This window comes from Podarcis liolepis, assembly GCF_965112155.1.
Source record: "Podarcis liolepis genome assembly, chromosome: 15".
Classification (NCBI taxonomy): Eukaryota; Metazoa; Chordata; class Lepidosauria; order Squamata; family Lacertidae; genus Podarcis; species Podarcis liolepis.
Window position 1 is genome coordinate 15,977,310 of NC_139566.1, and position 21,701 is coordinate 15,999,010.

General features: G+C 49.3%; 4 protein-coding genes across 7 annotated transcripts in view; 1 reads left to right on the top strand and 3 right to left on the bottom strand.

The window, feature by feature from the left end:
* The window catches only part of LOC310694655 (uncharacterized protein), a 102,076-nt gene that overhangs the window by 63,679 nt on the left and 16,696 nt on the right, over positions 1–21,701 (bottom strand). The window lies entirely within an intron of this gene.
* Positions 314–5,171, bottom strand: FAU (FAU ubiquitin like and ribosomal protein S30 fusion). Of its 3 annotated transcripts, none has more exons than XM_083478044.1 (5): positions 5,042–5,171; positions 2,588–2,670; positions 1,289–1,433; positions 857–912; positions 314–479 (listed from the first exon to the last, which is right to left on the bottom strand). In XM_083478044.1, exons 2-5 carry the CDS (start codon positions 2,660–2,662, stop codon positions 354–356), a joined length of 402 nt encoding a protein of 133 aa, XP_083334170.1. In that variant the 5' UTR covers positions 2,663–2,670; positions 5,042–5,171; the 3' UTR covers positions 314–353. The 3 variants fall into 3 exon arrangements, with proteins under 3 accessions (XP_083334170.1, XP_083334171.1, XP_083334172.1); XM_083478045.1 differs by having other exon boundaries at positions 2,588–2,675; positions 5,042–5,132; XM_083478046.1 differs by lacking the exon at positions 5,042–5,171 and adding an exon at positions 3,207–3,243.
* On the top strand, positions 5,276–9,203 carry MRPL49 (mitochondrial ribosomal protein L49). 2 transcript variants are annotated; one of them, XM_083478010.1, is made up of 5 exons: positions 5,299–5,435; positions 6,830–6,886; positions 7,195–7,360; positions 8,295–8,422; positions 9,026–9,203. In XM_083478010.1, exons 1-5 carry the CDS (start codon positions 5,340–5,342, stop codon positions 9,170–9,172), a joined length of 594 nt encoding a protein of 197 aa, XP_083334136.1. In that variant the 5' UTR covers positions 5,299–5,339; the 3' UTR covers positions 9,173–9,203. The 2 variants fall into 2 exon arrangements, with proteins under 2 accessions (XP_083334137.1, XP_083334136.1); XM_083478011.1 differs by lacking the exon at positions 6,830–6,886 and having other exon boundaries at positions 5,276–5,435.
* Positions 9,806–20,830, bottom strand: LOC310694632 (pre-mRNA-processing factor 39-like). Its single transcript, XM_083477926.1, has 14 exons — positions 20,573–20,830; positions 19,292–19,602; positions 18,958–19,083; positions 18,335–18,453; positions 17,746–17,913; positions 16,086–16,281; positions 15,673–15,780; positions 14,855–15,019; positions 14,329–14,455; positions 13,378–13,646; positions 12,235–12,419; positions 12,032–12,106; positions 10,793–10,955; positions 9,806–10,418 (listed from the first exon to the last, which is right to left on the bottom strand). Exons 1-14 carry the CDS (start codon positions 20,637–20,639, stop codon positions 10,356–10,358), a joined length of 2,142 nt encoding a protein of 713 aa, XP_083334052.1. The 5' UTR covers positions 20,640–20,830; the 3' UTR covers positions 9,806–10,355.

Consider the following 21,701-nt stretch of genomic DNA (forward strand, 5'->3'; position numbering starts at 1 on the left):
TGCTCTGGTTCGCCAGAAGCGGATTAGTCATGCTGGCCACATGACCAGGAAGCTGTACAAGATGAGCGCTACAACTGCAGAGTCGTCCATGACTGGACCTAACGGTCAGGGGTCCCTTTACCTTTATACTATCTGCAACCAAAGGGGCACATGGGTTGCCAGATGTGAAATACACTGGCATTATTTTCAGCTCTCCTACACCACTTTGCAACTTTGATTGCCCCACTTTCTCTGAATCGACTGCAGTCCTCGGGCTCAAGTGAAACAAAGCCCCTGTTCCCAATAAGCAAGAAAAACACCCACCAACACCAGGTCCAAGCTAAGATCAGATTTATTAGGTAACTGGGTTCTGCTTAGGAGTTGGCATTGGGGCCCTTCTTCTTGCCAAAGCCTGGCACAATGTTGACAAAGCGGCGGTTGTATTGCATGCGCCTCTTGGCACGGCCAGTCTTCTTCTTCTTCTTCTCTTGCTTAGCAACCTGGGAGAACAAAACCAAACAGGCATCAGTAAAAGATCCACTTGAATTTCAGCAAGGAATTCAGCCCACCGCCATTCATCCTGCCCTTCAGCCTCAATTTCCACTATGCAAAGTCTAGCCCCTGATACGTAACTCCCAGAACCACACCCTGAAAGCCGGGCAGTTGACAGCTCTCCACCCAGCCCAATCCTGCCTGAAGACATTTGGGCACTTAAGTTATGGACTGGGCCGAATTCAGCAGCTGCTAGCTCAAGAGCATGCCGGGGTAAACTATACTTCATGGATTTCTGCCTGGACTGCAGTCCAGGCACTCTTATGCTGACGGGGCTTTGTGGCTCCGAGTCCTCCACACAGCAGGAAACAAAAACAGAACTTACCTTTGGGGTCTGGCCTCTCACTTTGCCAGCACGAGCCAGGGAGCCATGGACCTTACCTGAAGAGGAGAGAAACACAAAAAGATATCAGGGAGGCCACTGGAGGCACCACCACAGCTGACAGAAGTGACCAGAGGCGTGTGGGCTAAAGAAAATCTTGTCAACCAGGACCTTTGTTGATGAGATTATATTTGGGTCCAGGGAGAAGAGGCTGGCACAGCCCTTCACAGGAGGGCTAAAACCCACTCGCTGGCTAGGCTATTGTTTGAAAGTTTACTCTCCACATTCTTTACGCAGGGCAGAATCCTGACTTCTGATCACCTGCGGCAATACAGTTGCTGGCCTTCTAGCAACCCAACAAGCCTCAACCCAACTGCCATCACTTTGGTACCTGCCCCCCCCCGCCACAAATAGTTCTGGGGGCTCCATACTTACCACCCAGCATGCGTGCAGCAACCTCCAGTGTTGTGAGGTCACTGATGCCACACTGCCCAATGACTGCATCATCTTCCAGGGGGGTTCCACCAAGGAGGATCACCTGATCCTCAGGCACAATGCCCTCCAAGGACTCGATGTGGGCCTGGGGAGGGGAAGGGAGTGATGAGTCACCGAAACACCTCACTGCTCTAACTGCAACAGCAGGGAGGGTGGCACAAAGGCCACGGACAAGGAAAACGGAATTGAGCTGGAAGGACCCATCGACAGCCAACTCCTCAGTAGCCCTTGTGTGTGAACTTCCCACTCCCTCAAGGAAAAGGCAGCAGAGATGGGGCAGGGTGTGTGCCCAACCCTCCCCTAAGAAAGCCCTGGTGAATTTTTTGTAAGGGCATGTCTGAAACGAAGCAAGGGGAAAATAGCAGTAGAAAAAGCAGCAGGGAGGGGAAGGGTTAAGCAGCACCACCACTCTGCTTCGCTTCTACCAACACCCCCAGCTGTATCAAGGTTCCGTTGAATGTGTTTGCAGGGGCCATGCATTTTATTTGTTAGCTAACGAAGGACCGTCTCTAGGCAGCTTACAATCAACTATTAAAAGTATACAAAATGATTTAAAATGTCCACCAAAATGTAACATTGATTGAAAGAGGCTGCAAGGAAGAGAAGCCACTACACACTGTGTCATCTGTGTCTTCAATGGACCTCAAGGTGTTCTCTCATCCAGGCACTGACCAGACCAAGATAGGCCTCACTCACTCAGCCTAGGGTTGCTGCCTTCAGACCACAGACCTGGTCCTAAGGCCACCCAAGCCTAGAATGAGCTGGAAGGACCTGAAAGTCTGACCCAAAATATCCCCTTCACCACCCCCAGCAACTGATAACACAAGCAGATGGCTGCTGGGCCGCTAAGAAATAGCCAAAGCTCCAAGTGACTTCTGCATACAAAGTTAAGCTGTAATGAAAGGTGGCAAAACTATAGATACAAGTGTTAAGAGCCTCAGACCAATCTATACAGGGGGGTAATCCCTTCCCAACTCCAAATACAGTGACTAGAGAATAGCAGAAGCAACACTCACTATTGCTATGCAACAAACCAAGTACAGTGAACCTGGTGAGGTACAGCACTCTTCACAAAGGCTGCTAAGGGGGGGGGGAGGTCTTTTCTTCTCCAGTAATAGGAAATTAGCCAGATTTACTTCTTATTTTTTTGAATATTGCTATAAGCTGCCTTGAACACCAATAGGTGGGAAAGTGGGAAAATAATTTAGTAAATAGCACAACAAGTTAACTGTTCCTTACCTTAAGGTGAGCTACTGTTTCCTGCCCGGACACCTCAAGGGTGTGCAGATTCTGAGCACGAATAAAGAGTTGCATGGTTCCACCTGTGCTGAGGAGAACAGCAATCAGATTAGGGCGCAAAAGTATAGCATTTCCTCCTGAGGATTAGACAGATTCATGAAAGAGGTCTATTGATGGCCACAAGCCACAACGGCTCTGCTCTGCCCTCCACAGTTGGAGGCAGTGATGCTTCTGAATACCAGTTGCTGGAAACCACAGAAGAGAAGAGGGCTCTTGTGCTCAAATCTTGCTTGCTCATTTCCCACAGGCATCTGGTGGGCCACGGAAAGAACAGGGTGCTGGACCAGATGAGTTATTGGCCGGATCCAGCAGGCTCTTCTTACTTCTTAAGCTAGTACCACTGGCATTTCCCCACCTATCTTTTAGACTAGGAAACACTCTCTCCATTCTGTAAAGCAGACCTCAAGGTAATGCTGCTGTTCAAGCACAAACTCAGAACGTGAGATGTGGCTCACAAGCCTCTCCATTCAGCCTGCTATTGGTGCTCATCCTGGCAACAACTTAGCTTCCATCAGGATACTGCTGGAAGGCCCCTAAATTCTTTGTTTCAGGGACTCACAAAATTGTCTGTGTGTATCCTTCCAAATATGGTGCAGGGAACAGAGTCCACTAGGAAATGCCAACCTGAACACAGTTCCTCTCAAAGATTATCGCCGCCCCCCATTTGAACAACACACAGTGCCATCTGCTGGGCCATAAACAGCTCCACACACAGAAACAGAGATGTCTTGACCTACCCATTGCAAAGTGAGAAGGTAGCAGTCCCTAATTCTCTTTCAGAGAATCCTGGTCTCTCTCTCTCTCTCTCTCTCTCACACACACACACACCACACACAAGGCACAGCATTGCCATGTTAACAGCCATGCCTCCCCCTCTAAAGTCCTGGGAAATGCAGTATATTAACAGGAACTGTAATTCTACCGTTTCCATGTTTATTTGTGGGGAGCCATGTCTGTTAATGTGGCATAAATGTGCTTTAAATATATAGCGGGGATGTGACCAAATATTACAGTTCTGAAATCATCTCTCTTGTATTCCTTCCCACACATTAGCAACCAGGCTTAACAATATGAATACCAGCATCCTGACCTACTCCCCACCCACCCTTCTCCCTACAATTCCTATCTGCTTTCTACCTTATTAAGCTCTTCCATCTCTTCCCCACACCCTGCTACCCCTCCATTTATCTTTCTATCTTAAAACAGGACCCAGGAGGTTCAGACTCTTAATCCCATTCCTCCACTGCATTCTCCAGGAATAGCCAGGAGTTCATTTAGACAATGTGTTCCCCCAGTCACATAAAAAGCACTCAGGAGTCCTGGCTCTTATCACTCCCTTACAAAAAAAATACTAATACAAAAAACCCCAAGTACTGTATTTAATTACCCACGCCCAATCGTTATGTCCTTAACCTCACTCACACATACCCCAACCCCACTCTACCTCCACGAGAAGAGGGATTACAACCGGTTATGCACTGCCTATGTTTTAGTTGTTTCTATTTTGTCTGTAAGATGCCTTGAGTCCCCTGTCAGGGGGGAGAGGCAGAATATAAATAAGTATAATGCCCAGGGAACGTTGATTATGGGGCAACAGGAAAATCTAGTCACTGCATAAATAAAGGTCTCCTGCGATGCCTCTGTACAGCAACCTTCCTTATCTCCTTAAAGCCTCCGGCAAAACTCATCTGGATCATTCCTAGTCCCTACTTTTTACTTCAGGCAAAGGATGTGCCATTCATGCAACGTTCTCTTCTCGCTTCCATTCCCTCACCCCGTTTTTGCCTCGGTAACCTGTCATGCCCCTTCTTTAGGAAGCAGCATCCACACAGAGGGGGTCATATAAGAATGGCAACAAGGCAAACCCGTCCCCCCCCCCCAGCTTCGTTTGCTCCTCAGGCTTTTAAAAGCGGCTCCATGGCCTTTGCCTGCCTGCGCAGCCGGTCGCCTCTCAGTCTTAGCAGCGTGAGAAGAGCGTTGCTGGCCGTGTTTTCCGTACGGACTGACACGGGGTGCTTCTCTACGGTCCTCGCGGAAGCCGAGGCTACGGGGACGGAGAGTCAGACCAAGGCAACTCCGGCCGCTCGCATCGCTGGAACACGCGTCCCGCTCTATCTCCACGTGCTTCATGGGGCCCTGCGAGCCGCGTGCAGCCGAGGCCAGTCCTGCTCCGAGTAGGCCCATTGGGCCAAGGGCCAGAAGTCAGCCGCGCTCATTCACTTCATTGGGTCTACTTCCGAGTAGGTCGAATGCGGGCTCCACTCCCTGCCCTTCCCCAATTCCCCCTCTCCAAATAGGAGGCCTGGATTTGAGGGCCGTCTCAAGGGGACCCAGGAGTCCGGGGGACCCCACCCCCACCATTTTCCTTTTGATTCCCCTCCCTTCCCGTCTCACCCTCAGTCGCCGATCCAAGATGGAGCCGGGAGAGCCGAAGAGTCGCCGCCGCTCCGCGCACGCAGACGAGGGAAAAGGAAAGAGGCAGGAAATGGGGCGGGACTACCAGGGCGCAGGCGCAGTGGGGTCGGGTAGGGGGGGGTCGGTGTGGGCGTTGGCGTCTCTATGGTTGGTTCGGCTTGGTCTTCTCGCGCGGCCGGGCTGGCACCGTCATTTTGTCTCTATGGTGGCGCCGTGCCCTCTCTATGGTAGAGTCGCGTTGACGTCATCAATCCGCGCTTCTCTTCCTTCTCTCAGGATGGCGACTTTGGCTTTCGCCTTGGCCAGAGTTGGGCTGCGGAAGGGGCCGTTGCTGGGAGGATGGCGGCAGCGACTCTTGACGGCGGCTCACACGGTAAGGGGACTCCAGCACAACTTGAGGGAGGGAGCGGGGGGCCATGGAAGGAAGCGGCTAGGGATTGGGTTGCGAGACGGGCGCCGCCGCTGCTTCAGGGCACGGACAGAAATACAGCGGGTAGAGCTTCCTCTCCAAAAGAAAAGGGCATTTTCGGGCTTTGCAAATCCGTGTTTGCTCTGCATTGTGTAAAAAATGAGCGGTGAGGGTAGTGGTTTTTATTTTATTTGACATCATCTGGGATACTGAGTAGGGTCTTCGCAGTGGGAGCCCTGCTCTCCCAAATAGCTTGGCTATTAGAATGGACTAATGGGAATTGTAAGCCAGCAACATCTGGTGGGGTGTAGGCTCCTGACCAATACTTCATAGACTATTATCCCTATTTGTTTACTCTACAAGGAGGTCAGGATGGTAGACGTGGACATCTTCCTATCTCTTCCTTGCCTCATTTTTTATTCTTCTGGGGTGCTTGTTAGGCAGAGTGGCTCAAGTTGAATTTTGTGATTGAATAAGTATGTGAACTCAGGTCAGTTGCATTTAGCAGAGTGACTGTGGAACCATTGGAAGTTTTTAAAATAATATGCTTCAAATGTATATAGTGATGGAGAGAAATAGCAAACACTAGCAGTACTTGCCCCCAGAATCCATGCATGGCCCCACATCATATAAATTTGGAGTGTGCTGGGCTGATTCTCCCAAACCAGCTTCTAACTGACTGTTCCAAAACTAACCTTGTTTTTCCAATCTCCATCTGCAGTGAGTGGCTGTAGCAATGTAAACTACCGGTATTGCCTAGAGGAGGGCCAGGTTTTGTTCAGCCAAGGGCAGGGTTCTTTCCGGATCTGGAGCCAATAAGCACGCCAGTGGATGAAGAATAAGCAATGCTTTATTTGCGTAAGGTTAACAGATAGCAGCAGGCGTACAAAACACAAATTATAGCATACCAGACAGGAGTCACACACAATCTCCCCTTCAGCTGCCCAGAACTCCAGGTAGAGCAGCAAGAGAGACCCCGGCTGACACACTCACAGCATCTGGTACCTCAATCTGTGAAGAAGCTCACTGAGCCCCTTCAGCCTACAGCTTTTATAGCCAACTTTGATTTGATTGATTGCACCTGGTTAGCAGGCATCACTCATGACCAGCCCGGGACACCGGGTGTGACTAATGTGGAGCAGCTGAGTCTCCAACTCAATTCACTGCAACTGGGTATCCTCCCCACTAGCCAATCAGCACTTAGAACACAGGGGACCCAGGAAACTCCTGACACAGGTGTGTGAAAAACAAATTATACTATCATGAATCAGCAAACCTTAAACCGGGGATGTAAAAGGGAAGGAGACATGTCATCTAACTCCTCAAAATTACAATGGTCTTCTGCATTTCCCCTACAGGGTGGGTGCTTCCTTGCTGAAGGTCTTCAAACAGTGGCTAGGAAGCCATCTTTTAGGGCAAGCTGTTGAGTGATGTTCTAACTCTGGATTTCCCTATCAAGCAGGAGGTTGAATTAGGTGGCCTTGCAAGATCTCCTTCAAACATTGTGCCTATTCTGTCTGGTCAAAATGGTTCAATAAGACTTATAAAAAATGTTTTAGGAGCATTTAGTTTTAGTTCCCCCTGTTAGCATATGATTCTCATTCTCCATAGCTGAAGTGATTTCTCTCTGACAAATTTATCTCTGCCATTATTATAGCAGAAAAATAGTAACGATATTCCCAAGCAAAATTCTTGTAAGTTGACTAACGTTTTTCTGTTTCAGAGGCAAGCTTCAGCAGAAACCAGCTCTGCAGAACAAAAATATCCAGGGATTATTGAATCTACTAATGAATATAGGTTTGTGGAGAGACTTATACCTCCCTCTCGAGTACCAGTACCCCCGAAACATGACAGTTATCCCACCCCTTCTGGATGGAGCCCACCTCAAGGTAAAATACAGGGGAAGGGGTAATTTGATTGCTCTAAATAGTTCAGAGTCTTAGGTAAGGGCCCAATTAGACTCACGAGACCATTTTGGCCCAACCAGGTCCAACTGTCCTGTCCCTGGCATCATTTATGGCATCATGTGTGGGGTTGGTGAAGACCTGGCTAAGCTGAACGAGGGTTTGCAGGCACCACAGATCAGGCTGTTTGGTCTGGTTTGCAAAGGTCTCAGCAAGAACCGTGTGGTCAAAAGTCATCTTGATGTCAGAGAAAGGGTCATAGCTCACTGGTAGAGCATCTTCTTTAACTGCAGACGGTTCAAGGTTCAATTCCCAGTGGTATCTCCAGGTAGGCCTGGGAGAGTTCTTACTGAAATCTCGGAGAGCAACTCAGTGTAGACAGTAGTGAACAAGATGGACTGACTTCATATACAGCTGCATCCACCTGCCAAACTTGACCTGTGATAGGTGAGGGAGATAGCGAGATGCAGTTGCCCACCCTTAGCTTTTGAATGGAAGGGGTACCTGAAAGAGTTTGTACATGTAGTATCCTTTCGGCACCCTAGGAAGTAAAGTTTGAACTAGATACAGAAGGCAGCAGAAAGCACATTGCACCATTCTGTCACTGGAGATAAGCAAGTCTGGCACTAGTAGGTGCCTGTACATGACAGTTCATTTATTGCACAAGGTATAAACCTTTTAAGTCAGTATTTCTACCTGCTTCTGATTCACATCACCCCTTTCCCTTATTCTCTTGCTAGAACCTCAAGATGTTTTGTGGCTTTAATTAATTACACAAATTAGGAATGTTTATAAAATTAGTGGAGGGTTGGAGGAGGAAGGGGGGGCAAGTATACCCAGCTCTCTGCTTTGTGCTTTGATTTAGTTATATAAATGTGACCATCTGTAGATCCACACATTTTGCTTTCTCCTACACTAGACCCACCTCCTGACCTTCCTTATTTTGTAAGGAGGTCGCGAATGCACAATATCCCAGTTTACACAGATACTACCTTCAGAGGCTGCAGGAAGATGACGGTCATCAGAAAGATTGAAGGCGATATTTGGGTAGGTGTTATTCACATTGCATACTGCACCCCGTTGGTTTTTCTTATACTAGGATGACAAAATAAGTGGATTATCTATGGATAAAAAGGTAAAGGGACCCCTGACCATTAGGTCCAGTTATGGCCGACTCTTGGGGTTGCGGTGCTCATCTCGCTTTATTGGCCGAGAGAGCTGGCGTACAGCTTCTGGGTCATGTGTCCAGCATGACTAATCCGCTTCTGGCGAACCAGAGCAACGCATGGAAATGCAGTTTACCTTCCCACCGGAGCAGTACCTATTTATCTACTTGCACTTTGACGTGCTTTCGAACTGCTAGGTTGGCAGGAGCAGGGACCGAGCAACGGGAGCTCACCCCGTTGCGCGGATTCAAACTGCCGACCTTCTGATCAGCAAGTCCTAGGCTCTGTGGTTTAACCCACAGCGCCATCCGATCTATGGATAGTTCCAGGTTAATCCGGAGCAAGTGGCTGTGATCTTATTGGTAGCAGAGAGTTGAGGATTGTTTAACAACTACAACAGTGGCTGTACTGTTCTTAGCTAGTGATTAGGAAATTGAGGTGGGTTAATCATGCTACTTTCTGACCTTTTTTCATTTCCCCCCAGGCCCTTGAAAATGAAGTGAAGGAATTCATCACACAGCTGTCTGGGCGGACAGCAGTCACCCAAGTGAATGAAGTTTCCTGCATGATTCGCGTCAAGGGATTTTTTGAGCAGGAATTAAAAAAGTGGCTGTTGGACAAAGGCTTTTAAATAAATGAGAGATATTCTCACTAGTTTTTTATCTTCTTGTAAGGTCCACTTTTCTAATAATGTTGATCAGTAGGATGGGAGTAATGCGCGGGGGGGGGGGGGATTATTTAGGCCTAGAGGTTTGCATTTGTACTGCAGGAAACAAACGGCTCTTTCAAGTGTGCTGAGCAAGCATAGCCTAAACATTTTCTACTTTCGGCCAAGTGGAACTTCTAGATGCCTGCCATAGAGTTCCTTGTTAGGGAAGAGCACTTTTGCTAAAGAACCTGATTTTGCTGGATTATTCTGCCTGGCTTTATTCTTCTAAGGTGAGCAATTAGGTTTTAGAACCAATTGTCAAACTTAGTCTTCTTCCAGAGCAAATGATCCCTTGTACACAATTCCTGATCCAGGGGGGGTTGTTGAATAAACAGTTCTAGCCCATCTAGTTGCAGAGTTGAGTTTGAATGAGAAGACTGCAGCAATCATTGCCTGTTCCTACACTGTTAAATAAAGTAACCAGGCGAGCAGAACTTGTATTACAAGTAGAAATAAAAGAAAAGCCACAAATTTGGCTAAGCACTATGCCAACCCATACTAGAATAACCCCCTGAGCACTCCCCTCTCGCAGCAAAATGGAGGATAGTAAAGACATGGTAATGAATTCCTGTTTATGTACAGTTAACAACACATGAAATGTACAGGAGAAAAAGTTTACAAAAAAAAGGAGGACTCATTTTAACAGACACTAATTCTGCCTCGTGAAGCCTGCTAAGAGAATCCCGCGGCAGACAAGACGTAGTCCTTGGTCACTCCATCATCCAAAGGGTCTCCAAGGAGGACTGTGGCAACCTCCCTTGTGTGGTAAACAACAGCAGCTCTGCATGGAATATGTGATTTCAGATCCTCCACGTCTAAGAAGTGTCAACATATTCCCCTGAATCGTGGAAACATGAAAATTGTGGCTCGTAATAGGTGGTGGGGCAGCTCAGTACATATAAAGCTTTTGTGGGGAGGGAGAATCAGTTTTTCAGATGGAGACAGTTAAGTTTCTCTACAGCTGCTCAGAGAGGAGGAGGCAGCAGCAGCAGCAGCAGCAGCTACAGGTCATGTCTGGACTTCATGTTGCTTCTATATGTGGGCCAAAAAGCTGCAGCTGCCACTCAGTCTCACGGATGCTGTGGGCATCTTGGGCCAATCAGTTTCAGGTCTGTTGGTAATACTGATTGTAGTTCCATGTGTTCTGGTACCCATAGCCACTATAGTTCTGCAAACAGAGTAGATAAAAAATGAAGCAAATAAATTTATTTATTTCAATTTTGCCAAGCGGCTTTAAATAAATTACATTATTTATTTTGCGGACAGCCTTCCTTCCGTCCCCCACAACAGCAAAAAGTTCCATGGAATGCTTGTTCACACAGAATGCTTGGCTCAACAGGCCTAAGCTAAGCTGCCTACTCAAACTGGCCCAAATTAACTCTTCAACTGGGTTATGCAAACCACCTAGCTGGCTCAAATCAAAAAGCTACCTCAGTAATGTGTGTATTACCTGTCAAGCTAACTAGGAACCGGTCCCAAGAATCTGTTTCAGCCACCTCTGCTATGTCTATATACTCATTCTAGAAGCCTCTCGCAACTCACCTGGTACCAAGTGTTATAGTTATAAGCTCCTGTTGTGCTGCTGTTGCTCACATCTGCTGCCATCAAAGGGGTGATGCCTGTTGTTGCAACTGCAAGGCTGCCGCCTCCTGCAGCTGCAGCAGCATCCTCAAGTCTCATCCTTTTTTCATCGGCCTCCTCAGCACTGCATGGAAGTTTTAAAAAGGGCAGTCAGCATCCTGGAGGGGAGTGGGCATCTCTGGCTGCCCTAGAGGCCTGACTTAGCAGTGGCAGTCAGGAATGTAATATGTGCATTAGGGGACTGGTCTTCAGCTGGTATTTCAGGACCTCATGCTGGGTCACAGCAACATAACTAACACTAATGTCTATGATGCCACAGACACCCTCCCCCTAAGATCTTAAGGGGGGGAGAGAGAAATAACCAATGGCTTTTAAGACTGTAAAGAAGGTGCACAGAGAGATGTCTCAGCCAGGAAACATCACTAAATCCACTCGTTATGAGGGAGGGGCCCAAGTCTATAGAAAACCTTGGCATGCCTAAAAAGCAGTGGGAAGAAACCTTGGAACAGTTAAACGGACAGTACAAAGCTCACACAATGGTGAGCTTCTATAAAGCCTGGGTTTTTATTTTGCAGAAGAGCAAGAAGGAAGTTTGAGGGAACAGAATTGGCAAATAAAGCTAAGTGGGGTGGGCCTGTGACAAAAACACAAATAAGATAAGATGCCCTGGTGGCACAATCTCCACCCTGATCTCCTTCAACACTGCAGGGTTTTTTTGCATGACTGGGTCAGGTTGTTTTTTTTTAAAGTTAACCATTTTAAAAAGGAAAGAAACCCTGAACCCCTGAGTGAGGGAAAGTGTCATGTAGGGAAAACACAGTACTTCTGAACCATTTAAATCATATGAATTATCAGCACAACAGAGCTCTAGGAGAGACCAGTACTGTTATCCCCATACTGCAAGTGAGGGAACCGAGGCAGAGAACTGTGGCTGGCCTTAGGTCATCTTGTGAGTTCAAGGCAGAGGTGAGATTGGAAGCAGGGTCCTGTGCCAGACTAGCTTTCACAGTAGACATGCAGCCCAAACTTAATCCATCGTACGAAGTACATTGTACCGATTTCAACAAAAGTCCCCCTAAAGTACACGTGCAGAGGTCCACAGCCTCAGTGAGGAAGACTGTGTTGGTCACCTCCTCCTCCTAAACAGACAACAGAGGCCAAACAAAGGCCAAGGACCTCAGTGGCCAAGGAGTTCCTCACCCATTCTCCAGGAGCCTCTTCCTCATCACTTGCTGGTTCAGTAGTTTCTGATGCTCGTCGTACGATGTCAGTAAGCTGCCAATGCAAAAAGGAGAAGAAATATTGGGAGAGAAAAAAGCTCTGTTGGCACATGGCTGTCATGAACTGGACAGACAAAAGCCTGCAAGTCTGGCCCCCTTTCACTGTACTCCTCTCTTTGTTACCTGTTGATGCTGGACCCAAAGTCCTCAAGAAACTCCACCCTCCGCTGGGAGAATATAATCTTGGTCTCCAGAGGGAGACCGCTGGTCAGGGCTCGGTCGAAGCTACTCATGGTGTTGCCCTCATTTTGCCGGACGTCAGCACTGAACTCCATTTCTAACAGATTGGCGTAGAGCTTGGCATTGTCCTGCATCAAAGGAAAATGCAGCAGAAAACATCACTCAGAAAAGTTGGGGACAAAACTTGGAAGGAAAGAATCCAGACCATCTCTGTCTTTGTGTTCAGCGCAAAGGAAAACCTGCAGCTCAAAATAAAGGGTTGGCAAAAATTGGCCAGCATTACGGTAAGTCTATCTAGGTGGTCCCAAGGAAAAAATTAGGGATCCTGTAGAAAATGCTTTTTTATTCCTCTTAAGACAGCCAGGATAGGCAAAGGCAAGCAGAACTGAGCTTTGCTTTGACCTTGAATTAATGTCAACTAAGGGACTGGCTCTTCTGGATAGAATCCAGAAGAGACCTGCAATTAGAAACACCATGTTTTCCCCTTGGTATCCACTCTTGAGAACAGAGCATTTTAGAGCTAGCTATCTAACCAAACTCTCATCAGCTTCCTTAAGAAATGCCTTTATTGAGCTGCGTTTCCAAGTAATGCCTCCTGTAGGATGCAAGCAGTTCACTGCTGTTCAAAATTTCACACTTGAATGATGCAAGGAGGAAGCTTCAGCTATGAAGCTCCAGAACTTTGTGCATGACTGAGTGGGCTGAAACTTTTAACATTTTCAAGAAAGATTAGATACATTGAGGGCTGATCTGCACTTCCCACCTCAAAGAGGAATAATTGCAGGAAGAGGCAGCTGTTTACACATACAGCAATGGCAGACATGCGGTAATAAGCCCCACCACACTTCTCTTGGTGGCTCTAGGAGGTCCCAGGGACCCCCAAGGAGGGTGTGCACACATGACCATGCGCAACACTGACAACCAGACTTCTAGAAAGCCACACTCAAATCTATCTCAAATCTCTGAAATGCTGTGCAAAGCGGAATCAGAGAAGTTGAAAACTATACCAGTCCCTCACTTTTGGATGCCGACCTTCAAGGTCCCCATCTTCCCACTCCCCCTTAGCAAACGCCCAGTATTTTTTACCGGATCCTTCTCCAGTGCCTCCAAGAGTATCTTCCGGGCTTTGATCAGGTTCTTCTGCACTTTCAGAACCTGCCGGGCTAGTTTGACAGAATAGAAGGAAGAGACGGGCATCCCCTCGTTCTCCCGGATGGCTTCCATCAGGAGGGCCTCCGCCGCTTCCATGTTCCCCAACCGGCGCTCCAGGCTCACCCGCCGCAAACGCACCATGGCCAGCCCAGGCACACAGTCCTCAAAAGACTTCAGGATGCGCCGGGCTTCCTCCACCTCTCCTGCATGGGGGGGGGGGGCAGAGTGAAAACACCTGCATTCGCTGTGCTGAGAGCTTAGAAGAGCCGAGTTCAAATTACTATCCTCCAAGAATCCGTGACAACTTCAGCAAGGACAACGAACAGGCATCCTCCTGGCCATTCGGAGATCTTCCCCACTGCCCTGGCCCCTCCTGGCCCAGTTCCTCTGGAGTTGAAGGGAGTGAACTGTGTACCATTCACCCCCCACCCTGCCTATGTCAGCTGCCTCTGGGAATCTCAACAAATATCCTACAATGGGTTGCATCCAAAGCAGTGTCCCACCAGCACAAAGATTTCCGCTTGTGCAACAGGACTTCGCCCCACACCCCTTCCTTCTGTTCTAGGGGTTCCCCCAACTGCCTAGAGCAGATTTTGAGGGGAACATGTGTGGGAGGAGTCCTGTTGTGCAAGTGGAAATGTTTACACTTACAATGTCTCTTTCATGGCACACCATCTGGACATTGACAAAAAACCTAATATTTCAATCTTTTCAAGTTCAGTAGAAATGTTTGGCTGGTGAAGAATTCTGTGAACCCTGAAAGGCAACCCCTGGCCTAGGCAGCTTACGGCTGATCAACAGAAGATTTTAGCAGCATGGGACGAGCAGCTCCTTGGGCTAGAAAACTGAGGGGGCTGGCAAGGCAGTGCACCTTATTCTCCTCACCTTGTTTCTCCTCAAAGGCTGCCCAGAGGAGGTGGATGTTGGGCTTCCGAGGGAGGTGATAGCAGCAAGCTCGCTGGAAGACGTTCCTGGCCCCAGCTACACTGTGGTTCTCGAGGTACCTTGTGTACTGGATGGAGAGGAAAAGGGAACAGAAGAAGCAGAGGGTGGTATGAAAAGCAGCTTGGATGCACACCTGCGATGGCAGCTCTGGTCAGAAGGAGCTTAACCCAAAGAGATCACATTCTGTCACTGTGTTATTGAAAAAGCCAGTGCTAATTTTTTGCCCCATCATGGCAAAGCTGTTGCTTGCCTCCTCCTGTGTGGGGACCATGGGGACACCCACAGCGAGACAATGTGCACTTTCTGGAGGAGGAGGCCTAACGAAACAAGAGGCTGTTCATAAAGGGAGGAGTTTAAACCACAGCCTCTGGGACTGCCTGAAGGGCAGAGAAGGAGCCGCTCCCCTCCTCTGCATGGGGCAGTCCGGGGGCATTCAGGGGAGGAAGCACATCTTGCCAACACACACCTTGATCCAGAACTCCTCATACAGGGCGCAGGCAATGACGCAGCGCTCAAAGAGCACGATGGTGCGCTCGTGTGAGCCGCTGGCAATCTCGAAGTCCAGGTAGTCCCGCCAGTTCCGCAGCTGGGCTCTCTCCAGCGGCTTTACGTGGAAGTAGGGCCTCTTGATCTAAAACAAAAGGAGGGGAGGGGGAAGGAGCTCAACCGGAGAGGCAAAAGGAAAGCAGGGAGATAAATTCCCCAATCCTGTTGGGGCTGAAGTCCAGAGAGAGGGGAACATTGCACATTTTTCTGGCTGACCCAAGACAGGCAAGGAATGGAGAGCACTGGCATCGGTGCACGTCAGCACTTCAGCCTCAAAGCAAAAGCTCTATGTCACACTGGCAGGGCACAGGATCCATCCCCCAGCTCCGCCATATGCAGCCTATTTGGCAATTCAGGCCTACAGAAGCACTCTGCCATCCGTCACCCCTTTTGGCTTTGCATGAGCCCTGGACAACTTTTCCAAGCATAAACCTCACAAGGCAGGGGGAGGAGCCTCACAGTGTCTGGCTGTCAAGCAAGTGAACCCCAAGCTAACAGGAGAAAGGCCCAAAGTGGCAACACAGGCAGGCCTGGCTTTTGAAGCTTCTCAGGCTCATTCCGCAGCCTTAAAGGCAAGAAGCCAAGTGGCTTGTCTTTTAGAAGCAGGGAAGAACTGAGCAGAGCTGCTTCTCTCACATAACCACAGCAGAGAGACTGACAGCTGCTAGCCAGGTTCTTAGAAAAAGTTAAAGCCCTAGATAGAAAGCACTGACCAAACAGCGGCTCAGCTATACAAACCCCTTCTTCAAAATTCCAGCGCTTGCTGACTTCGCTCTCATTCTGGGTGTAGATATGCTGGCGAATAGAAATCACAAGCTCCCGGATCCTGTCCTGGTCCAGAGGTCCCTGAAATCCAAGAGCACAGCTCAGCCACTGGTCGCGCAAGGCATGGAAGCACTCAAGAAAGAGCCTTAAGAGAGCCTAAATGCACATGGGAAGCTCACGAACAAACCGCGAGATGTGAACCACAGCAGCCATTTTGTTCCCATCACCAGACACTTAAATGGCATACTGCCTCTAAGGATGGAAGCTCTCTTTCTACCCACTCTTTCTCTTTCATTGTGGAATAGTGTAATCAGTGTGCAGAGCCCAGGAAGCCCCGCCCCCCAAGTACCAGAGAAAGCGAAACAGCCAGCCACACTGGTACCCACCAGCACTTGGCTCCCTTCCACCATCTCCTGCTTGGCTTCTGTCTTCAGTGGGACGTCCTCTCCAGGCGGAGCCTCCTCGGCCTCCATTTCGGTGGCCTTGGCCACTGTCTCAGAGGCCATCTTCGACTGCAGCCACAGCAGCTCCTCCGTGGAGAGAATCTCTCTGGGGGGATGGCTGGTCACATGCTCCTTGAACCTGCGTTAAGGGAAGAGAAAGACAATCCTGTTCTTTGAGAGAAAGGTGGAGCAGGCAAGGCAAGGCCCACTCTGGAGCAAAGGGGGAGTTTGGATGCTGCAGAGAACTGGGGAGGGGACAGTGGTCTGGTACTGTGCCAACAACAGAATGGTGCCCCACAGCAGCTAATAATACTAAACACTGATTCAAGACCTTAAGCTGACGATGCCATAGATGTTATCTCAGTAAAACCTTTACCACAAGACTGTTAAGGGAAGTCAGAAGGATTAGACCCCTAAGGCAGCGTTGGAAGGGGGAAGAGTGGGGAAGGGAAACAGAGCAACATACCTAAGCCCGTCACATGAATTACATTTTCAGTATTTACAGCACAGCAGGAAACTTCCCTTACAAAATATCAGAGATATCCAATCACATCCACAAATATCTAGTCTCTAAAGGACAGTCACGTCTGCAAGTCTTTTCACAACCTTTAACTGAATTCTGGGTGCACCCGCTGCAGATAACACCACTTTATAAGCCAGCACCTTCACAGCTTTGCTCAGGAAAAAACAGAGCCTGCAGATCATTCTCTCTGGCGTTCCTGGCTGAGGGACTTCCTTATTCCCCCCATCTCGGTTACATGAACTCTCTCAGGAGATGGGACCTGGGAGGCAGGAAGTGTCTGGGTGGCCTCTCGCCCTCCACCCCATTCCCTAATCTGTATTATGGGTATATTTTGGCAGTGCCAGCTGTGCATGTGGAAGACACACTCAGCCAATGAAGTTAAATGGGTGTGGCCACTGAGAAATCATTTCGCGGCACAACACAGCCTACCTCACAGGGCTACTGTGAAGACAGAGAATGAAAGTGCCATGTTGCATAGTGATTCCTAAGGTGCTTTCCAATTCCATGACTTCAAATGCTGATAAAAGTTTGAAATACATCCATCTTGACGGACAGGTTGAGTTGTGCAAACTGTGAAGCGCCCACTTGGTGCAGTAGAGAGGGCTGGTACCAAGAGCGGTGAAAGCCTGATTCAAATTCCTCAAAAGCCTCACAGGGTGACCTGGAGCCAGCCGCTCTCTCCCACGGCCTAGCCTACCACATAGGGTTGTTCTGAGGATAAAAGTGGGCAGAGAAGCGGGGGAGAGAGAACCATGTCTGCTACTCTCAGCAAATTGAAAGGAAGGAGGACAAAAGTATAAATCAAGGATGACTGTATCAACAGCAAAACACGGACAGGGTTCCTTCTTTGGAATTTCCCTCCTTGGGGAGTTATGCAGGTGGGGTGCATCTCTACATCCAGAACTCTCCATCCTGAAGTGCTGCAGCTGCCCCTGCCTCCTGTGGGCATGTTTAGCCACTTTCCTTCTCACACAAACCAACACCTCACTTGGGAGCCTGAAGCTCTGACACTCACATCACAGCTCTTGAACAAAGTGTGGAAGCCGCCCCCCCCCCCCGGTAGCCCCCCGCAAGACTTACTTTTCCCAGTGGTGGCTGTACAGCTGGGTGGGGGTGGCCAGCACTCGGTCATAGATGGCGGTGATGGCCTTCAGGTCCCCTTGCTCCCTCTGCCACTCCACGTACATCTCCCAAAGTTTGTCCGAACGGAAATCCACCCCTGCGGCCGCCACTGCTGACTCAAAAGTGCTGTGAGGAGCAGAGCACAGCACAGCGAGATGTGATCAGTATTTGAAAATAGGAGCCGTGACAGAATATTGCAGAGTCGTCCTCTAGGAAACTCCATTCCACCCCCATCCCCACCCGTGTTCTACTTTTCCAGCTGACAGAATATCATGAGTACCTTGCCTGCTCAGTTATGCTGGCCCTGGAGGTGCTCCTGGAACTCAGCATACACAGGTGGTAAGGAGGCAAGGACACAATTTGTTTGGCCAGTAAGATCTGGAGACCTGCTTGCTATGTATTTCTCAATATTGCACAAAAGGGGCCATGGCACTCAGCATCCTGAGTCTTGTAGGGAGAACCAGGCTTCCAAATTATCACTTCTCTCTCTCTCTTTCACACAAAGGGTTACAATAGGAAGTCCCTTCCTCCCTCTGACATGACCTACCCGCAGATTTTCTGAGCTGAATCTGGAAGGTTCATATCCAAGCTGGACTGCAGAAAGGAGATGTAATGGATCCACAGGTCCATGCTGAGGGGAATGGACTGCAGGCCTCGCTGGAAAACCTGGGGAGCAGCAGCAGTAGCAGAGAAATGATTTGTAAATACTTATTCATTTGTAGAGAACTGGGGGAGGAGAGGCCAGGAAGAGTTTTTATTCCCCCCTCCCCATCAACCCCTTGCCCACAATCCTTCACCCTTAAGATCTTGGATTCCCTCCTTTCCTCTGAAGCACTAGGGGCTGACTAAACCAGGCACAACATGTTGAGGGAGGAGCTTTTGTCCTTCTGGAGAGATTGAATGCAAAGCAAAACTCATCCCTGCAGAGTCCACCTACCCCAATTGAAGCTAAGAAGACACCAGACACACAGGCTTTATGCCTTATCCTGTTGCGCGAGGTGGCTTGGCTCACTTGCAGGAGATACCTGGAGCCTGCCTACTCTGTAGCACCTTTAAGGAGCGTGCAGCTCCCCTATATCTGGGTTGCGGTGGTCTGAACTGGGTATGTCCCAGGCGCACGCGCACACACAGAACAGAAGGGAGAGCAGAGGTTCGGAATCCCCTCCTCACCTCCTCAGTCTCCTTGATGAAGTCAAAGCGCCGCTCCATGTCTGCGTATTTCTTCCAGTAGCCGTAGCAATAAGGGTACCGCAGGAAGAAGCTGTCAAAGGCTTTGCGGGCTGCATAGATGTGATTCTGCCCAAGTGGGAAAGAGGAAAGAGGTGAAGCTACTACACAAAACACAGCAGGCTACTGTAAATGTGAAGGAAAAGGAGGCACCTGCCTTATTAAAGCTGTTACCTTTCATCGGGTAAGCCTCACTCCAATTAGGGACAATTAACTTGCGCTTCAACAGTTAACCACACAATTCAATCCAAGCTTGCAGGTGGACCCCTCAGCTTACCTCTTGCTCTACATACTGCAGCAGCTCAGTCCATGCAGTGAAGTCGAGAGGGTTCTCTTGTGCCGCTCTCCAGTACCGCTCAAACTCCAGCGGATATGTGATGGAGAGCTCCTCCATGGGGGGGTTGATTGCCATGTGCATGACCACGTCGGGAGCAGAGGGTTGAGGGGCTTCCTCCTTGGCAGGCTCAGGTCGCAGGGCCAGAGCAGTGGATTCTACACTGACCCCATTGCACTCTTGCGCTGGCGTTGCCTCATCTGGGTTTGGGGCCCCGTTACTCGCTGGCTTAGGAAGCACATCTTGGTCAGGACCTATTGGATTTAGGAACAACAAAAGGTCATGAGAATTCTTCCAGTTCTCTCTGAAACCTAGTTCTGTTGCCCCTCACTTAACAAGGGCTAACTGTGCTGTTCTGAAGATGGGCCATGGCAAGGGCAAGGAATGCCCCAACCACCCTGGCATTTCCTGGCTAAGCAACAAACCTCCTGCCTTGATTCTGCAAGCAGCACTTTGTTCTCTCTGCTGTGCACATTAATTCTCTCTCCCGGCCAAATATTTTCAACAAATGCATATATGAATGGAAAATGCATTCTCCAATAGCCACTCCAACAGTTCCCTTTTGGACGTTTCTTCACTCAGGCTTGAAAATGAACAATTTTGCCTGCTGTAAGTCACCTCTAACCAAGAGACAGGGAAAAGCTTTTCTATTCAGGGGAGAATCCAGAGCAGGGCTCCCCAGTCTCAGTCCTGAAGATAAAGAAGGTCCTTGGGTAGGTGGGCCAGGAGAAACTTCCACCAAAACATTCAAGAGCCACTGCCTGCTAGTAGTGGACAATTCTAGGACAGACAGACCAAGTCTGACTTGGCAGACGGCAGCTGGACATCTTGTAGAAAGCAAATTGGGCTCCATTATTACATTCCCCCCTAAAAGGACCTCGGGTATCTCTCTGTGCCCACGTGCGGTGGCTGCCAGGTCCACTCTCGCATGTCAGCCAGGAACGAAACCTCCATGGACAGAGGCAGTGTACCTGCGACGGGCAGCACACGCCATGTCGTGCATAGTGAACTTCCCAGGGGGAAACCGGAGTGTCCTCCGTTGGAAACTGAGCGCTAGGCTAGAGAGGCACTTGGGGACAAAGGATTTTGTGCGCGTGCTGGGTTTGGGGTTCTAGTACGTAGTCTCGACCCCCTCTCCGTCCACGCTTTGGAGCCCCGCCCTCCGCACCCCCGGCCGTGACCAACGGACACCTCTCCGACCCGCCCCCTCCGGCCTCTTCTCACCAGCCTCGGTGCCCGGGAGCCCCTCCCCGCCGGGACTGGCAGGAGCCTCGGGCCCTTCCGCCGCCATCCTCCTCGCGGCCGCCGAACCGAGCGTCTATGCCTGGGGCCTCCCCGGTGCCCGTCGCCGCCGCTGCTCCCGCTAGGCCGTACTGCGTCTGCGCCGCCGAAGGACCCGGATGAGATGGGCGCCTGGCGCGGCCTATGAATTGCTGAGGAGCCTTGAAAGGAGAGCCAGGGCAACCATAGAGAAGCAGTTCAGAGAGAGGAGGAGGAGGCGGTTCCAAGGGCTAACCATAGAGGAGGAAAGTGGAGGAAGGACCGCAAGCGCTTTTCCCATAGATTTGTAGTAGTAGACTAGCATAGGTGGTTTGATCTGCGGGTTTACTTCGGGCGCTAGTCCCCCCCCCTCGCTTCCTCCTGCCCCGCCTGATGGAACTGAGAGCTGCAGATGGAGCACGGGAGGAAAGATACAGAACTGCAGCAGCATCTTCGTAGCTTGGACTTCGTTTTGCGCGAAAAGTGGTTGCTGCTTGTAGTTATTTAGTTGCAGCGTTTCATCAGCCGATGTCTTGAGCAGCATCCTCTGGGGACGAAGGGCTAAAAACCGGCGCTGCTCTCCAAAACTATCTGGCCCCTTTTAACTTCGTATTTCAGTGGCGTTTTGCACTCACACACTGTTGGACGAACCCAAACCTTGCTTGTAGTTTTTGATTGGCCCATGCCGAGGTTATTCTTTACTGTCGCACAGCTAAGACAATTTTTGTAAGTTTTTCTCTCTCTTTTGCACGCAGCTGTTCCATCTCTTTGGCAGGTAGCGGTAAATGCACACTTGATATTGGATATTTAGTTGAAAGGAAAGTGTATTTTTAAAAGAGCAGAAAAACTTCCCCTCCTCAGTTTCATCAATATCACTAGTATTTTTTCAAAAAATTATTTAATTGTGTTTTGCCCCAATCTTCATTTTTCTGATAACTGAATTGTTATTGTTCCTGCTACTTTTACTTGTTGATGGTTTGTTTTTTACGTCTCTACACAGCTTTGAATGCTATTTTCGTACAAAATTGTCATATTCTGTACTGGTTTTCGTTTTTAGAAAAAGAAATGGCTCAATCTCTAGTGCTCCTCAACT

Coding starts and splice junctions, on each gene's coding strand:
- LOC310694632 (XM_083477926.1), bottom strand. CDS start 20,639: ATGGCGGCGGAAGGGCCCGAGGCTCCTGCCAGTCCCGGCGGGGAGGGG. Junction 13,647..14,328: donor AGCCTTTGAGGAGAAACAAG/GTGAGGAGAATA, acceptor CCCCCCATGCAG/GAGAGGTGGAGGAAGCCCGG. Junction 10,419..10,792: donor ACTATAACACTTGGTACCAG/GTGAGTTGCGAG, acceptor CTCTGTTTGCAG/AACTATAGTGGCTATGGGTA.
- FAU (XM_083478044.1), bottom strand. CDS start 2,662: ATGCAACTCTTTATTCGTGCTCAGAATCTGCACACCCTTGAGGTGTCC. Junction 913..1,288: donor TGCTGCACGCATGCTGGGTG/GTAAGTATGGAG, acceptor TCTCCTCTTCAG/GTAAGGTCCATGGCTCCCTG. Junction 480..856: donor TGAGAGGCCAGACCCCAAAG/GTAAGTTCTGTT, acceptor TTGTTCTCCCAG/GTTGCTAAGCAAGAGAAGAA.
- MRPL49 (XM_083478010.1), top strand. CDS start 5,340: ATGGCGACTTTGGCTTTCGCCTTGGCCAGAGTTGGGCTGCGGAAGGGG. Junction 6,887..7,194: donor CTAGGAAGCCATCTTTTAGG/GCAAGCTGTTGA, acceptor TTTCTGTTTCAG/AGGCAAGCTTCAGCAGAAAC. Junction 7,361..8,294: donor TGGATGGAGCCCACCTCAAG/GTAAAATACAGG, acceptor CTCCTACACTAG/ACCCACCTCCTGACCTTCCT.